The sequence below is a fragment of the Corvus brachyrhynchos genome, unplaced genomic scaffold, assembly GCF_000691975.1.
Source record: "Corvus brachyrhynchos isolate BGI_N302 unplaced genomic scaffold, ASM69197v1 scaffold223, whole genome shotgun sequence".
Lineage (NCBI taxonomy): Eukaryota > Metazoa > Chordata > Aves > Passeriformes > Corvidae > Corvus > Corvus brachyrhynchos.
Window position 1 is genome coordinate 947,427 of NW_008237174.1, and position 12,119 is coordinate 959,545.

At 39.2% G+C, this 12,119-nt stretch overlaps 1 protein-coding gene across 2 annotated transcripts in view; it reads left to right on the forward strand.

Annotated features, from left to right (window-relative positions):
• The window catches only part of UGGT1 (UDP-glucose glycoprotein glucosyltransferase 1), a 41,666-nt gene that overhangs the window by 16,809 nt on the left and 12,738 nt on the right, over positions 1-12,119 (forward strand). Inside the window, exons 17-29 of one of the 2 annotated variants that reach the window (XM_008629538.2) lie at positions 353-484; positions 1,891-2,055; positions 2,250-2,370; positions 3,108-3,206; positions 4,543-4,566; positions 5,111-5,205; positions 5,841-6,047; positions 6,642-6,773; positions 7,734-7,864; positions 9,219-9,314; positions 9,640-9,742; positions 10,204-10,283; positions 10,745-10,934. In XM_008629538.2, coding sequence (XP_008627760.1) covers positions 353-484; positions 1,891-2,055; positions 2,250-2,370; positions 3,108-3,206; positions 4,543-4,566; positions 5,111-5,205; positions 5,841-6,047; positions 6,642-6,773; positions 7,734-7,864; positions 9,219-9,314; positions 9,640-9,742; positions 10,204-10,283; positions 10,745-10,934 — 1,575 coding nt within the window. The remainder of the gene's footprint in view (positions 1-352; positions 485-1,890; positions 2,056-2,249; positions 2,371-3,107; positions 3,207-4,542; positions 4,567-5,110; positions 5,206-5,840; positions 6,048-6,641; positions 6,774-7,733; positions 7,865-9,218; positions 9,315-9,639; positions 9,743-10,203; positions 10,284-10,744; positions 10,935-12,119) is intronic. The other variant, XM_017728787.1, reaches the window with a different exon arrangement.

Genomic DNA, 12,119 nt, shown 5'->3' on the forward strand with positions numbered 1-12,119 from the left:
CCCAAGTTCTGAAGGGAAGGTAGCTCCTTGGATATGCTTTATTTGAGGCTTTTTTCCCCAGAGCACTATTTTCCCTCTTCAGATACCTTTTCTAACTAAAGATACAAGTTACTATTTAAAGAAATATTTATTTACCTTCTTCCAATCTCACTGGGATTGACTACAAGGTATAGCAAGAAACTTCTAAGGGCTACAAGTGCTTAGGAGCTGTTGCAGCTGATAAATACAAGTTTTGCAGTCTGGCTGTTAATGCCTTATTATAACTATTGTAATACAGGTGACAAAGTCAGCTTACCTTTGATAAGGACAGAGGCTCTACAGTTGCAGCTGTAAACTTGTATTCCCCTTTCAGATATATAACAAAGTAAAAACAGGAGACCAGCTCAAAGTGGAACATGTTGTTAGTGTTCTTGAGAAACAGTATCCTTATGTGGAAGTCAACAGCATTCTGGGAATTGATTCTGCCTATGATCAAAACAGAAAGGTAAGAATTCATGAAATAGAGCTTTTTTTTCCACTTCTTTTGCTGCAACAGTTTTGAAAATATAATTACATACAATTTCTTGATCCAGTTCTCTTACCAACCAGGTAACTATTTTGTTACCACATTGGGGACTTCTAGTAATACTTTACTGTTTATGTTCAGCACAAGCTTTATGTAATATACATAATACATATAATGTAATATATATATTTTAAAAATCTCTATGTAAAGAACCAAGATAGCTTTCTTGTGACTCATAAGTCATGCTTTCATTACGGAATGCAGACTTCAGTAGAGTTTAAAAGTGTTTGCAAAAAAAATCAAGGTGATGGAATGACTCATGAAAAAACCAAGAGGCTTAACATTGGGAGGGATCAGTGTGGGGCTTCTGAATCAGTGTTTGAATACTGTGTGAGATAAAGCCATGATTATGAATTCAAAATGACTTTTCTATAGCAAGACATCCAACAAATTTCTGCAAATAATTCTTGAAGTCATTTTTAGGGCTGATGCTTTTCTGTATGGTGAAAATTAGGAGGGCAAATCACTATTGAACCAGTTATATGTGAGATGAAGCAGATTTGATCTGAAGTTCTATAGTGGGATGTTTCTTGCTTTTTGTTGTTCTGAAACAAATGAAAATACTGTCACCAGTAGCTCTGTAACGCACGTGATGCTGCCTACATCTGTAAATGTAAGGAATGCAGTCAGGGTTACAGCAAATAGGCTCTTATGCATATGGCTCTTCCAGTGTAGCATAGTGAAGAGAAAAACATTTTAAGGAAATAAAAATCCATGAAAGTAAGACAGGCATTTCTGTATGAGTGGAGAGGCCTCAACCGGAGCCTCTAACCAGCAGAACCTAGTTAACTTCTAACAGGGTATCATTCAGTGACAGTGCATTTTGCAGTGGTGACATGAAACAGGGAAATTTGTCTTGACAGAATAACTCCCTGCCTCACAAGTAACTGTCTTCTTACAGGTTTAAGAAACACATTCTTAAAAAAATAAAAAAATTCTCTACCCTATCTCACGTTACAGCTATCACTGCTTGCATTGCGTTTGCTTCCACAGGCAAAGTCATGTTTCCTGTTGTGCATCTTTTGCTACTACCAGGAAGTGCTCATTGGAATTAATTTACAAGATGAACTTAATGGAGTATTTTGCACTTCTGTATCATGGAGTAACTTTTTTTGCTTTGAAACTCTGAAAGTCAAGGACATCTTGTGCGTGTAAGATACAGAAAGTGTCTTATGCACTGCGTCAAATTAACTTTGTCTGTATCTAACAGAAGCTGTAAGGATCCTGGGTGTGTTTAGAACAGACCTGTGGGTATTGCACAGCTTCTTAGGAACCTTGGTGGCAAAGGGCTGACATGCTAAAGCTGCTTCTGTTTCTGTCTTTAGGCAGCAAGGGCTTACTATGAGCAAACGGGTGTAGGCCCTCTCCCTGTGGTGCTGTTCAATGGAATGCCTTTCCAAAAAGATCAGCTGGATCCTGATGACCTGGAAACCGTGACCATGCACAAAATCCTGGAAACCACAAGCATCTTCCAGCGAGCTGTATACCTGGTGGGTGCTGAGGTTGGCTGTGGCTTGAGAGAAACTAGGTTTGGCAAAACAGATTCACAAGTCCCTGGCTACATATTATACAAGACAACTTAACTTTCATAATTGCTTTTGGCTTTTTTTTTTTTTTTTTTAAGTTATGTAAGGTAATTTTATATGGGAAGTAACAAATAATGCTTCTTTCTTCTTTCCTTCAGGGTGAACTATCTAATGACCAAGATGTGGTTGAGTATATCATGAACCAGCCTAATGTTGTTCCAAGAATTAACTCAAGAATCCTAAGGTCTGACAGAGAGTACCTAGATCTGACAGGAATGAGTAAGGGATGCTTTTAATTGTGTTAAACCTGAAATGTCTGAGTGAAAGACTTGTTGTTGCAGTGGAAAACTCTAGTGGCAAAGCATTAACAGCACCCCCAGCGATGACCCAGCCCTGGTGCAGGGCAGATGTTATGTACAACATTTAATGTCTACTGATTTTCAAAATGGGAATTTGTTTTGATTTTATACAGATCTTAAGGGGTTAAGGTGAAGTTGAGAAATTAGTAATGCTGCAAAAGGCCAAGAACAGTCATTTGATGCCTAAAGCATCAGATTGTTTCTTAGTTCTGACCTTCTTTTGAGCAGGGTCGACAGTCATCTCTGGAATTACTTCAGATTCAGCAAAATGTTCCATTGCTAAATGTTTGAACACCCAATACAGTGACTGCAGTACAGTGACATTACACATGCCTTTTTTGAGTTGCTTGAAAAATAGTGACACAGTGGATTTTTTCAGTGTATATTATTTACATATACTAATGCCAACTAAGTGACACTTGGGCAATTCTTTCAACTGACTTCTGCCTATCAAATATGCAATGTAGTTATTAATGTAACTTGTGGGACAGCAAAATTCATTTCTCAGCCTATATATTAACAGTGAAAATGAGACATAAGCAGTATCACAAGAAGGAAAATGGGATGTGTTCTTAATGTTCTGGTAACAGCAGTGATTTTATTTTCATTTTACGTGTGGTAGTTGCTTTGGCATCTAATACTTGTTCTCTCCCTCAGATAACTATTTTGTGGATGACTTTGCTCGATTTACCACATTGGATTCTAAAGATAAGACAGCTGCTGTTGCAAACAGCATGACCTACTTAACAAAGAAAGGTAACATCTGTGGTGGATTCTGAATCCAAATCTGCTTTTATGTGTGTTTCCAAGCATATGTGCAGTTCTTCACACACAGAGCCTTGTCAGGCCTGTGGGTAACGGCACAGTCTGTTAAAGATTTTTTTTTTACAAGACATGACATCTACATTGAACAAGAATGTTCCCCTCTCTAAACCCAGCCCAACCATTTGCTGAATAATGAAGTCCCACCCAAACTGGTCTTGCTGTACTGCAAGTGATCCCCAGAAATGCAGCAGTGTAAGCAAATGACTAGAAAAATATAAAAGGGGTTTTAGGTCTCTGTCTCATAATTCAAAATTGCTAAAAGTTACATGGATTCAGAAGAAAATTCTAACTGCCTGTTGTAAAAGACATCACCTAACATGGTCAGTGCTGTTTTTATTGCTCCAGTGCATGTATTGCTTTTCCAATGGCAGTATTGTCACAGTTGCACATAAAAATGTTAAAACTCGGCTGTACCTCTCAAGAGTAGGAAGTGCATGCACAGACATAGTGCAGAGCCTAATCAGGTCTAACCAGACATCATCAGGTATTTCCTATATCCATTTCAGTTAGATACCAGAAATCAGCTGCTGTCATTTGACCCAGTTCCTCCTGTTCCTGGCTCTTGTCTTTACTAGACTGTCCCAAGTTTCCATGGTACTGTCTCCAGCCACTGCCATCCATGTGCATTACCTGAAATGCTCCCATTGCTCTTTCTGTCTCGTGCCTGCTCTTCATTCATGTTCAGTCACTTGGATTTGAACAAGTTTCTTGTGTAGAGCATTAATTAAATCCACACCTCGGCATGCTTGTTGGAAAGTGCATTAATTTACAATTCCATGGCTTGACATTTTTTGGTCACTGCCTCTTCTGCCACTTAAGATATTTAATAACTGCTCTCTGATTACAGTAATGCTGTACCACATTTATTTTCTAAAGTAATAGAGAAGTTATATGTGTTGCTGGCTCAGCACCAGCACTGATAGAGCACTGCCTTGCTGGTTTTTAAAGAGGGAAGATAACAGCACAGTGGCATGGCAGCATTTGTAAACAGTCTTCAGAGTGATGCCCTCACCCTACAGTATGAAACTGGTAATATGTAGTATAACTAATGCTGTAGCATGAAAGTCAAGCATCCATCTGTTTGAGGGGAAGAAAAAGTCCAAGCTTCTTCCAATAAAATTAGCACAAACTTGTTGCTGTTGGATCTGAACTGTAGTGATTCAGTTATGCCCAGTACAGCGCTGCAGCTTCTTGATACACATTGGGATTACCATCAGATTATTAATGTGTCTCTCCTTTTTCCCTTTCCTTTCTGCTCTTTGACCAGGAATGTCTTCCAAGGAGATCTATGGTAACTCATGCTTTGGCATTTCTTATATTGTTCTGGGAATTTTCTGGTTCCTTTGTAACACTGGCTTTAGAACCAGCAGGCAGTGAAGGAAGCTGTTGAAATGTGTGATTGCTGCAGCACTTTTGTCTTTATACAAAACTGATTTTGTAAACTAACAGCTTCCATACAGAGAAGTGGTGTGTCTGTTGGATTCCAGCCCCAGGTGGAATCTGCAAGTTATATATATGTTTCTTTATAATTTGCAATTGGAAAGGTAACAAACAAACAAAAATACTAAAAGAATGCAGCTTAGAAAGAGCAATGCATGCTGTCCCACATGGGTTTTCTGAATGACCTAATAAAGACTAATATACCAATGCTATTAATTTTGTCTTGCCAGGCTTCATGGCTTTGGTTCATCCGTAGCTTTCTTATGGAATTTTACTTCTTTTGAAGTCTTTGCATGTGTGTCATAGTTTACCTCCAAATGAGGAAAAAAATGAAGTTTTCCTTCCCTTCACCCTCAAATTTCTCCTTTTTTTTTTTTCTTTTGTAATAATTGCAGATGATTCCTTTGTTAGACCAGTTACTTTTTGGATTGTTGGTGATTTTGATAAACCTTCAGGGAGGCAATTGTTGTATGATGCCATTAAACATCAGGTAGGTAATGTTTTCATTGAAATGGGTTAGCAGTGCTAACAAAGCACTTGGTAGAGGGTTGTAAAACACAAGTTGTGCACCTTCCTGTGGTATGACCTGGAGAGACTGGTTCTCCCTGCAGGGTCTCTAATTTCCAGCCTCATCTTTTTTGTAGGGACTGGAACACTGCTGATCTTAAGCTAGGACAGAATGGCCTCTTGGCACTATACCAACACAATAAATGTTCTTTTAAGCCCGTGGTGTTAAACTGAAATATCTGTGTTTTCGTTTGGAGATGAACATGGGCATTGCTCTCTGCTCCATCCCATTGGTTCTGGGAGGATAATTGAAACACAAAAATGCACAGCTTACAGCTAAATCATTGGTTTGCCAGACTCTGAGTGGTGGACATAGTCCTGAATCTTTTAGGTAGCACAGGGTTATCTAGAAGATTGCTGTCACAGTGGTGCCTCTATGTAAGCTAAATGCTTGATGTTACATTAGTTAATTCATCATTTTAACCCTGTGCTGTTATTTACCCAGTTTGGAATCTGGTATTCTGGTTAAGAAAGGCAAAGCTTTTGCTGTAGTGTTTATTACATATTTGTTACATCTGAAATTTTAAACTTTCCCATTACCTGTTTTGTTAAACACAGAAATCCAGCAACAATGTTCGAATTAGCATGATTAATAATCCGAGTGAAGACCCCAACAGCCAGAATACCATTGTAGCTAAAGCCATATGGGCAGCTTTGCAGACACAAACCTCAAATAATGCCAAGAACTTCATCACCAAGATGGCAAAAGAAGAAACTGTGAAGGCACTGGAGGCAGGAGCTGACATCTTGGAATTTGCTGTTGGGGTAGGCACGTCTGTTGGCATTTGCATGGGGAGGGTGCTTTACTTGTTCCTCAAATGAATTTTATAGTGTAGTTTATTCATATGCAGAAGGTGCAGGAGCAGAGAAAAGTAACACTGTTGTGTTTGCTAGTTTGTTTTTTTTTTTACTCTCTGAAGGGCTTACCTAAATATAATGATCCATCTAAACATAAAGTAAATTCTCACACACATCAAAGCTACGTGACTTGGAAAAGTGAAAAGGAGCATGGGTGCAGGGATCTATTTAAGTGAGTCAGCTATTTCTTGGGTGGTTAAGAGAATAATATCTTCTTTTAAGGCTGGGAAAAAAATACAAGTGCATTTCTCAAAGTAGATTTTAAATAGTTGGGAAGATTGGAACTCGTCTAAGTAGCTGTGGCCCTTTGCAGCAGAAGTTGGGATAGTGTGAAGGTAACAACCAAGAACTAGGTTTAAGACCACAAAGAAAACGGGGCCAGGGATCAATTTTAGCAAGATATGAAGATGTTCTTCAATGGAAACAAAAAGGTGTCTTTTAAGAAGTGTGCAGAGGTCTAGTTTTCTTCCTATTTCAATGTCAAGTATTCTTTTCTTTTAGGGTATGGATACCAATATTTTCAAAGAAGCCTTTGAATCTCCCAAGGTGGATTTTGTTCTGTCCCATGCTATTTATTGCAGAGATGTTCTAAAGCTGAAGAAGGGGCAGAGGGCTGTGATCAGCAATGGACGGGTGAGATGATCAACAGACAGTGAGAGAGATACTCCACATATGAGAAAGAAGCAGATCCTGAGCAGCAGAGTCTGGGAATCAGGCACAGGAGTGTCAGCCTTTTCTAGGTCTCAGCACTCTTTAGGACCACTTCCAGTTTGATTTATTCACACCTGTGTGCCCTTTTCTTTTTACTGTGAGCAGTTACTTGTTGGTGTTGGGTACAAATTCAGGTCTCTCAATAACAAAGTTGCTTTCATGCTGGCAGTGAATTGAGTCCAGGGGTAGAAGGGGATGATAAATTTGCCAGATTATGCTGCTTCAGTTTACTGGGCAAAATGATGCTGTATTTTGCCCTGACCAAGGTGCCTTGGTCTTTTCTACCATCTGTTTTTATTGTAGTTTCTCTGAGATGAGGTAAAAGATGTTACAGTAGCATTTCACTGCAAATAATGAAACCCAGCTGTGTACAGCATTGGGTTTTCTTTTGTCATCTGTTTCTAGTTAGGAAAAAACCCATGCAGGTCCCAGTGGTTGCTGTATATTTCAATGGGTTAAAAATCTCAGGTGATGAGTTGTTGTATTCTATTTTTCTCATTAGCAAAATAGCAAGACTTGTCTAGATAGCTTTTAAGCTTCTGAAGGCTGGAGGAGGGAGATTTGCTGGAGTCTTGCTGGACTATTAGAATTGGCCTGGTATTCTACTGCCCCTTCCAGATGTAGTACTTCATGTATAATTTAATGTGCCTGACCCAGTGAAAATTTTAAGTGTGTATTTTATGCCTTAGTCTGGGACTCTTGGCTCTAAATAATTAGATTTACCTGTTAAACTTTGCTGCCACTGACATTAATACCAGCCTAAACAGTTGGCTTCCACTGAGACTGGGCTGGAGTATTTATTTAATACATCTTTGAATTTTTTTTCAGTGTAGCCTTTACCTAATAATGCTGATTCTGCTTTTTTTTTTTTTTTTTTTGTAGATTATTGGCCCATTAGAGGATGGAGAGATGTTCAATCAGGATGATTTTCATCTCCTTGAAAATATCATACTAAAGACATCGGGACAGAAAATCAAATCTCAGATTCAGCAGCTGGGATTTGAAGAAGATCTGTAAGTAAACATAAGGAGGCTCACAGAGAAGTGCTGGGACTCTTGGTAACACGAATTTCTGAATCTGATTTGCAATTCATTTAAGTGCTGCTTGGCCTATCAACAGAAAAATTATTTTAGTGATACATTTCCCCATCAGTACTATGGGAATCCTGTAAACTGTGTTTAACTTCAAAGAGAAACACTGGGGAAAGAGACAGAGATAAGGAAAGGAAAGTTCTAGATAGTTACTGCACAAAGCACAGTAATCAAGAACTAATCAAAAGAAAGTCATGTTGAAGTTCAGAAGAACAGGAGGCCCCTGTAGGTGCATGTTTGTGTGTGGGAGCACACAGCTGTGGAGATGGTTTCTACCATACATTTCCACCATCACATTTTGCTGTGATGCTGCTTGACTGTTAAGGGCTGATCAAGGAAGTTAAACATGAAGTCTGTTCTGCAGAAATGTTGTGTGATTCTGGATCCCAGCAGAACAGGTTTTAACAGTATTCCAAGCACTTCTGCATCCATTGGGTGTTGGGGTGGTGGAAGAGGGCATAGTTTGAACATAGGCTGGTTTTGGACAGAGCAATGGGTTTGGGGTTTCATTTTGTTTATTTGAATGCTGCCAAGGTTTTTCAAAAACTTGAAATTATCTGCTGCATTGGAAAGCACTGTGGAATTTAGTGGAATTCACCAGGCTTGTGAGTTTGGTATGAACAATTCAAACAGCTGTCACTGTAAATCTCTGAGACTGTCAATTCAGGAAAAGCTGACAGACCTGTGGGTTACAGTTTTGCTTCTTGGCAAAGGTGTGATGTACAAAGCAGTTTTCATTGAACTTTCAAGAGGTTTTACACCTTTAAGATTGAATATATTCTTGAAATACTAGACTGAAAATTTATGGGAATACTAAAAAGTAAGAAGTAGTCAAAAGTAATTATCTTTTGTGATAGGACCCCTCTCAAAAATTTCTCCACTTACAGGATTGCTTCCCAGTGCTCAGAGTTGCAGTGTAAGATGGGAAGAGCACTGAAACAAGGGTTTGATCTGAATGGCTTTCAGGTCTGAGTGGTCGGAGGAGATTGGGAATGCACTGCCTGAAACATGGTTGACCCCAAAAAAGCAGCTGTTCTATATTTGTTAGAGTTAAATCCTGTGGTATATTCAGTAACAAGGCTGCAACCAGTTTAAATTACTGGTGGGTTAACCCTTAAATATGTTTATTTCTTCAGAGCCTCTGTAGAGAGGTAGTAGAAGTGTTTGGGTATCTGGATTCTGTTTGCCTTCTCTTCTGCTGCAGCCTGGCACAAATGTGGTAAGTACAGGCATTTTTTTGGATATCTGCAAGCCTTTCTCTTTTCCTTCTTTTCAGGGCAAGTGACTTGGTAATGAAAGTGGATGCTCTTCTTTCTGCTCAGCCAAAAGGAGAGGCAAGGATTGAGTATCATTTTTTTGAAGAAAGATACAGGTATAGAATTGCTGAACAATGCTTTTCTGTGTCTTTTAACTTTCCCATTGTTCTGTGTTGCATTTAATTAAAAAAAAGAAATCTAAGTAGCAATAGGAAAGTCCTCAAGAGTTTTCAGGAAGATTCCAGAAATTAATTTTATCTCTTTACCTATCTCTATAAACATACATCTATATGCCTATTTTTTTTTCTCTAGTTTCAGAAGGTGCACAGCATTTAGGAAGTAATTTCAGTTCAGAATGAGATGGACAGCAGTGGGTTGTTATGCATTTCAGGTGTTTATCCATATGTTTGGTACTTCAAAATTGTATTTTCTTCCATTTAGTGCAGTTAAACTGAGACCAAAAGAGGGGGAGACATACTTTGATGTTGTGGCTATTGTTGATCCTGTGACCAGAGATGCTCAAAGACTTGCTCCGTTACTTTTGGTACGTAGGCAGGGTTGTAAGCAATGTCAAATTCTGTCATTTTGGAATGTTTGTCTTCCTCTTTGACTGTGTGGTGACCAGTGGCTTTCTAATAGTGTGTCTGAGTTTCACAGTACATTTATCAGTGGAAATACTAATGAGGCTGCACTATGCACTAACAAGATCATGCTCAGGTATTGTCCAGAGAGCTTTTAGCTTCACTGCTCTAACAGCTTAGTTTGCAGTGACTGTGTTCTTGAGGAAGGTCTCAGCATGCCAAAAAGAATGCCTGAAATATGAGGAGCAGGTAACTGTTCTTAAAAACACCAATTAATAAGGAGGGGGAGGGGTGGTAAAGCAAATCACAAGGAGGGAGGATTGGGAATGAGCATGTAACATGCCACCCTGAGGTCCTGTCTATAAAACAGTGGTCAGCTCTCCTCATTAGCATCTTAAGGGATGTCTCTTTCTCCTTACTTTAGGTTTTGAACCAATTGATAAATATGAACCTGAGAGTGTTTATGAACTGCCAGTCTAAACTTTCTGACATGCCACTGAAAAGGTAAGGAGTTCCATGATAGAAGGGGGGTGGAGAGAGAGAGAAGCCTGTTGGAATGTGCAAGCACAGAAGCGTGGTCAGCTGTCCCATAGGAAGTCTCAATAACTGCTTTGAGCTCATTTATGTAATAGCATCATTTCCCACAGAGAATCTGGGAATTTGTGGATGGCATGAAGTAATTCTGCTGTTTTACAAGTTGGGTGCTTTTAATTTTTTTTTTAATATTTATATAAAATTAAATAACTTACTAATCTTAATGGTTGAGTCTTGCACAGTCTTGTTTGGTCCTTCAAGACCGAAATTCTGACCTATCCTAAGGTTAACACAACCTGTGTTACTTTGGACAAAGCCTTGGAGACATTAGAGGTCAGGGAAAGCTGATGCCATCTGCAAATAGAATGAGAGTGAAATATAAGCAAATTTTGGCAGATACATATTCTAACATTTTCTTTCTGAAATTTCAGCTTTTACCGCTATGTTTTGGAGCCAGAGATTTCTTTCACAGCAGAGAATAACTTTGCTCCAGGACCAATTGCCAAGTTTTTAGATATGCCCCAGTCTCCACTGTTCACTCTGAACTTAAATACTCCTGAGAGTTGGATGGTGGAGTCTGTTAGAACCCCCTATGACCTTGACAATATTTTCTTAGAGGAGGTAAGAGAAATCATCATGTTCCTACTGCATTTAAATGGTTGTGTTTTTCCAGGGCTTTTTTATGGGAAAGAAATGCAGAATTTTAAATTGCCAATAAACATACAGCTGTGGATATTACTGCATTTGCAGACCTCTAAAGATTTTCTAGGAGGGGAAGCATAAGCTCCCTGACAGCAAGATTGCTGTTCTCAGTTACTCATGGATGCCTGACCCAGAGGTTCAAAAACACCCTAGTCTTGAAGCAGGTCCTTTCCCTTGCTCCTAGAAGCCACCAAGCTGGTTTTAGCTACTTATTTTCACAGTTTTTGTTAACTGGCAAAGACTCCTGTGGTTGATAGAAGGACATCCAGTATCAATGCAGCAGTAAAATCATGCAGCAGAAATCCACTCAGTGGCTGTAGGTTCAGGAGCTTACTGCTGCTTGAACAGACCTAGAGTCAGACTGTTAGACTGTGGATCTGGGCAGTGCTGCCCCACATCCAGAGGGAGAAATAAGGAAAAGCCTGTCTGCTGTATGTGTAATGAGACTGTCAGAGCCTTTACAAACAGGCCTCTGGAAAAGTGGCAGGCTTTACAGCCTTGTGGGCATTACAAATGTGGGTCCCCTTCTCACTGATCACTGTATTATTAGCCCCCTCTTACTTCTGCATCTCTCTAATATTGTTTGGAAATATGGTATGGTATTGTGGTATATCCGGTATTCCTAATCCTGTACTAGTTAGTCAGAAATCTAGGAAATTTGGTGAGTGTTTTATGGTTTGGGTTTTGGTTTAGTGTGTTTTGGTTTAGGAGTTTTTGCTTTTCATCTCTTAACCTAGCTGTAAAGCCATAAATGAACCACTGGTATTACATGTCAAGCCTCTGATTTCTGTGCCTGCCCCTTAGTTTAATTGAAAGCCTGAGAGAGAGGGCGATTAAATGCTTCAGGCATTCAAAGTGCATTCCTGAGCTTCCAAATAAACAGCAGCTTTACTTTTGCAGGTGCACCATTTCCAGTTCCCAATGTGCAGTCTGTTGGTGCTGTAGCAATTAAACTGTCATTTTGGATGTGCAAATGAGAGGAGATGCTTTGTGGGATTAAACTAACATTCTGCTTATGTACTGTCCTCAGGCTACATCTGAATTTGGCCTGGTAGGGACCCAAGTCTTTTGGGGTTGTGGTTTTTTTTTTTTTTTTTTTTTTTT